General features: G+C 37.9%; 1 protein-coding gene across 1 annotated transcript; it reads right to left on the bottom strand.

The window, feature by feature from the left end:
- Positions 1-234: 234 nt before the first annotated feature.
- Positions 235-4,804, bottom strand: LOC311185418 (NKG2-A/NKG2-B type II integral membrane protein-like; the record flags this gene model as incomplete). The annotated part of the gene is made up of 6 exons (XM_084256044.1): positions 235-355; positions 708-808; positions 2,572-2,723; positions 3,278-3,331; positions 4,136-4,258; positions 4,618-4,804. 6 exons carry the CDS (start codon positions 4,802-4,804, stop codon positions 235-237), a joined length of 738 nt encoding a protein of 245 aa, XP_084112170.1.
- Positions 4,805-5,122: the final 318 nt, after the last annotated feature.

Genomic DNA, 5,122 nt, shown 5'->3' with positions numbered 1-5,122 from the left:
TAAATGGACTCAACAACAAATGATCTTTTTGATGGTTGAACGCCACAAATGAATTGTTGAACAAAAAATGCCCATAACAAAATTAAAGATATCTGTACTTGTTGCTGTAAATAGTGTATTTCAATAATTATTGTGAAAAAATGCCATTAGAACAAAACACCAAATCAACAAGAAGACTTATTTCTTGAAATGTGAAGTTATCCAAATAAATCCAAAACTTAATTTTTTTTTAATTTAAGGCTTATACTTGCAATAATACAAATTTGGAGCTTCACAATTCTCCGCATAATAGTTAGACTGTAGCATAACACAGTGCTTTGCAGTTTCATCATTAGCAACTTCAATTTCTCTTATCCTGTAATAAAGAAAAATGCATAACTCTGTTCTTATATTAGTTGGGGGCAAAAGAAGAACAATAGCATTTCATTGAATTGCAATACAAGCATATTTTGAAAATGGATGAAGACAATTTTCATAGAACATTGCCAGAGTTGGGAGTTAGACAAACTGAGGTGTCCTTTCTTCAATATTTATCAAGATTACACTAATATTCAACACCAACCTTCAGTCCATAATTTAAAACAAATGCACAAATAGCATTTTTATAAACCTTTTCATACCTTTCTTATCTTAAATTCTATAATGTGGGCAAACCAAGAAACAAAAGCATTTTTATGCTATTAAAACATTATTTAAATAATACTTACTCTAGTTGGGAAGCTGACCCATTTAAGAACTTCCATGGCTGACCACTGTCATTACGGTAGACTCCAATCCATGACACAACTGATATGGATTTCATAAATTTCTATTCAAACACAAAGAATTTTCACTTACATAAGAATGATGTTTACAAAAACAACAACAAAAAAAAAACAAAAACAAAAAAAACAATGGGCCTCCTCCTTGGTGGCACAGCGCATGAGCACTGGGTTGCGAGGCTCCCAGCAACCTCTGCAGCACCAGTCTAATCCCCGGCCTCTGGGGGAGAGTCCCACATGGCAGGCAGATCTCTCCTGCCACCCCCTGCTCCCCTCAGCAGTGTACATTGGTCCTTCTGCCTGTTCTGCTCCCTGCTCTGGCTCTGGTGAATTCTCTCACCCTCCTGTGCTTCTGACTGTACCCAGTGCTTGTGTAAATCAATAAATCTTAAAAAAAAAAAAAACAAAAAACACAAGTAATGTGTTTTTTCATAAGACCTACATTTTCAGAAGGAAGAGACAGATTCCAATCTAACACCACATACAGTGTGCTGAGAACTAGTGTACATAGTACCACAAATTCTCACCAGCACATCACAATTACATAACATGAGCTCTTAAACATTATTTTAATTTTTTAAAATATTTATTTATGCAGACAAGAGCTGGGGTACAGGCCAGAGATGTGGGAGTGAGAGGATTCACCAGAGACAGAGTGGGGAACAGAACAGGCAGTGAATTACACTGCCGATGGGAGCAGTAGGCAAGACAGCAGAGGTCTGATGTGCCATGTGGGTAGCTCCCTGACCAGCCAAGGATCGAAAACCTTGTGGCAGATATTGCGGATTGCTTCATGGTGTTGTGCTTAACTCCCTGTACCACCTAGGAGGCCCTGAGCTCCTGAACATTTATACTTAGGAAATTCCCTCTTCTTGCCATGTGAACAAGGAAAATTCTGACCTAGGTCTGTGTTCTTTCAGCAAAAACCAACAAAAGGAAGAGGCTTGGGGCAGCCATTCCTCCCCTGAGGTGAGGGTCCTGTGCAGCAACAACAGGGCAGCCTTACAAGGGTAACGCCTCAGAAAAGTGACAACAGTCAGCAGTGGGGACACACTTCACCTCCCACCAACAAGCTCACGTGAGCAGGGCTGGGAAGGTTGAGATGGGACAGCTAAGGGGACCCTAAGGCTGAAAATACCCAACCAAGGAAGTTTCTTTATCTCTGATGATTCTCACATCACACACCTGACACATTAAACAGAATGGATTTTAAAATGTTCTATCATACAATTCTGCAGTGAAAATTGACAAACATCAGAGAAATGCAATAATGTAGATGGATTACTGAGGAAATATAGGGGAGTGAAGAGACAGGAACAAAAGTATATGCTGTATGATTGTGTTTCAGTTCATAAATGAGAAAAAAGATCTATGAAATTAAAAGTCAAGTCGGTGGTTAAAAAACCAGACAGCAGGAGTGAGGAGAGAGCAGATAGGGTGTGTGGGGTACACTGGGGGCTGGGACTTCTATTCAGGATCTGCTCTGCTGATACAATTTTCATTCACTTGGTAATTAATCTGCCTGATCACACTTTGCTCACCTTTCTTGATGTGTATTAAACTTCAATCATATATATATATATATATATATATGAATGAAATATGATTCACTATGAAAGCCAAAAACTGGGTTTTTCAAATGTGCATTAATGGGTCAAAGATTTTAGTAAAATCCTCAAACTAGATAATGGAATGTTACCCAAATTATAAATAAACTACAAATTTGTACAATAATATATATGAATTATAAAAATATAAAATAGATTGGAGTAAGTATTCAATAATATGGTCGGGGCACTGAATTTCTTACCATTTCTTCCTCAGTGTCTATGTAGAGCAGCTGAGACTTGTTACTCTGACAGGCTGTCACACTCTCCCTCCAGGTTTTTCTTTCAGCACCAAAGTAATAGCACTTGTTGGAGTACGTAATCCACTCCTTTGGACAAGGGCCACAATGACATGCTGAAGGGTGATTGTGAATTATTACCTAAAACTATTTGCATTACTAAAATAAGACATATCACATACATGTGGAGCTACGAACAATCATGTACACAACACAGGCACACACCTCACAGTTGGGACATACAACACACACTCACAGAGAAAGGGCAGCTTCTCATGCTAAAATTTATGTGCCCATGTGAACCAAACTCACACAAAAAATATCCACATAAGTGTCCTGACATAGTAAATAAAGTCATTTTTAATAGTAAAATTGTTTATACATATAATAGCAACAGGACATGAGCCAATTGGCCACATGTGTGAGGGAGTTCTCAGTGAATTTTTTTCCTATTGTTGGATATGATGAACCCCTCCTATTATCATTATTTATGAACTTTTTTTATTTTATTATATAATGGATGTTTTACCAGAGAATTTGTTACCATTTTTAGCTAGTCTAACACACACACACACACACACACACACACACACACACATATATATATACATACATATATATATATCATATAAGATGTACTAACATCAGAATTTTGAAATTCATTGTGTACCTTTCTGGATGTTTGTTACTGGGGAGAAATCATTCTGTTCTGGATTTATAGGAGCTGGAAAATATAAAAAAATCATTATAAAATTTATAATGTTCTAATTCAAAATCAATTAATAATATTTCTAAATTAGAAATGTATGTTGGTAGGGTGATAATAATAATCTATAATAAAGTTGACTTTCCAGGGAAATTAGTAAAATAATAAAGCTTTGGGCCTCCCCAGTGGCGCAGAGATTTGAGGGCCGGTCTGTGAAGCTGTCCACAGCCTCTGCAATGAGGGTTTGATTCCCAGCTGGCCAGGGAGAAACCCACATGGGGTGGCAGACCTCACCTGCCTCGCTCGCTGCTCCCCCCACCAGTGTCTTTGGTCCGTCTGCTTGTTCTGCTCCCTGCTCTTTCTCTGGTCAATTCTCTCACTCTCCTGTGCCTCTGACCTGTACCCCAGTTCTTGAATAAATAAATAAATCTTAAAAAAAAAGAATAAAGCTTTGGGGGAATATATGACAAATTTTAGAGTCAAATTTCACCATCTCTTACTGTATGTAGTCCCAAATTTAAAAATTCATTTCATACCTTGTTTTTGTAGAGTCCTATGAGTTCTTTGTATATCTTAGTTTTCAATAGATTCTTTCAGTCTCCTAAGCACGAGTTTGAATCATGATTTCTGAATCTACATAAAGTATTCTAAACAATCACTTTGTATATTTGTACTTTTGAGAAGTTGAGATTAAACACTCAACATTTAATTAAACCGATGCATTAACATAATAGTTATATTCCTCAATATTAGGAAATATTTAAAAGCAATGACAATCATTAAGTGAAAAATTCCATTATAATATTTCATTAATTTACCTACGGGTAAATTTAATCCACACTGGCACAATAATGAATATCAACACAAGGCACTTGAGTCCGAAGATCCCAGCAATGAACTTCTCTGGAGGTGCAGCTAAGCCTGCAGGGAGAGAAACTGGAGACGCTGAGAAAGGACAGATGGAGACAGTTATTCAGTTCACACACAACAAAATCTACATGTACAGGGAGTCACATTTATAAATTTGGACCTGAGACCTCTATCTCCCACTGGAATCTTTCCCCCAGAACACATCATTGCTTTTTTAGTAAAGAAAACACCTATGAATTGTTGTCAACAATTATAAATTATAACAATACCTGGGAAAAAAATAGCCATCAGTTTTCCTACTAGAATACCATATTCCAATGCCAAATTCTGAGCCTCACAAATGAAAAACATGTCAGTTAATACCTTATTCTTTGTGCACCTCTACCCTCTGCATCTCCCAGAACAGTTGTGCTGTGATCTACTAAATGCTTTACCTTGGAGGTGACAGGACTTGCCATTCTCCTGAGGATCCCGAGCAGCATTGTACAGACTTGATTCTGCGTAGGTTACTCCCTGCTCCGTTCCAGTATTGAAGCTTTTACTCTCCTTAGGTTTCACTTGCGGTTTTTTTGAGACCCCTGCCTGCTTCATCTCTGCATAGGTGACTCTTTGCTGGTTCATCTCTGCTGCTCTGTAAAGTCAGGAATTGCTCTCTGTGATAAATGCTTCTCAGTGGTGCATAGGACCAGGTCACCTTGGGCGGAGCGTGAGCGGAGTGACAGACTCATTGCACTTGAACAACACACATGTCTGCTCTAAAGTCCTAGAGCACTAAGGTAGTATCACCAGAGGCGGGTCCCATCGCTCCAACATACAGAAAACAGTGTAAACAAATATTACCTCAGTGAGAAAATATTTAAAAATATGAACTCCTAGGAACCTTAAACACATGTTTCTTGATGGAAAAAGTAGTTTTTTTAAAGGATATTCCAAGCTGAC

The sequence above is a fragment of the Talpa europaea genome, assembly GCF_964194135.1.
Source record: "Talpa europaea genome assembly, chromosome: 15".
NCBI classification, from domain to species: domain Eukaryota; kingdom Metazoa; phylum Chordata; class Mammalia; order Eulipotyphla; family Talpidae; genus Talpa; species Talpa europaea.
The sequence above is the reverse complement of the archived record's forward strand: the minus strand, read 5'-3'. Positions and strand labels throughout refer to the sequence as shown.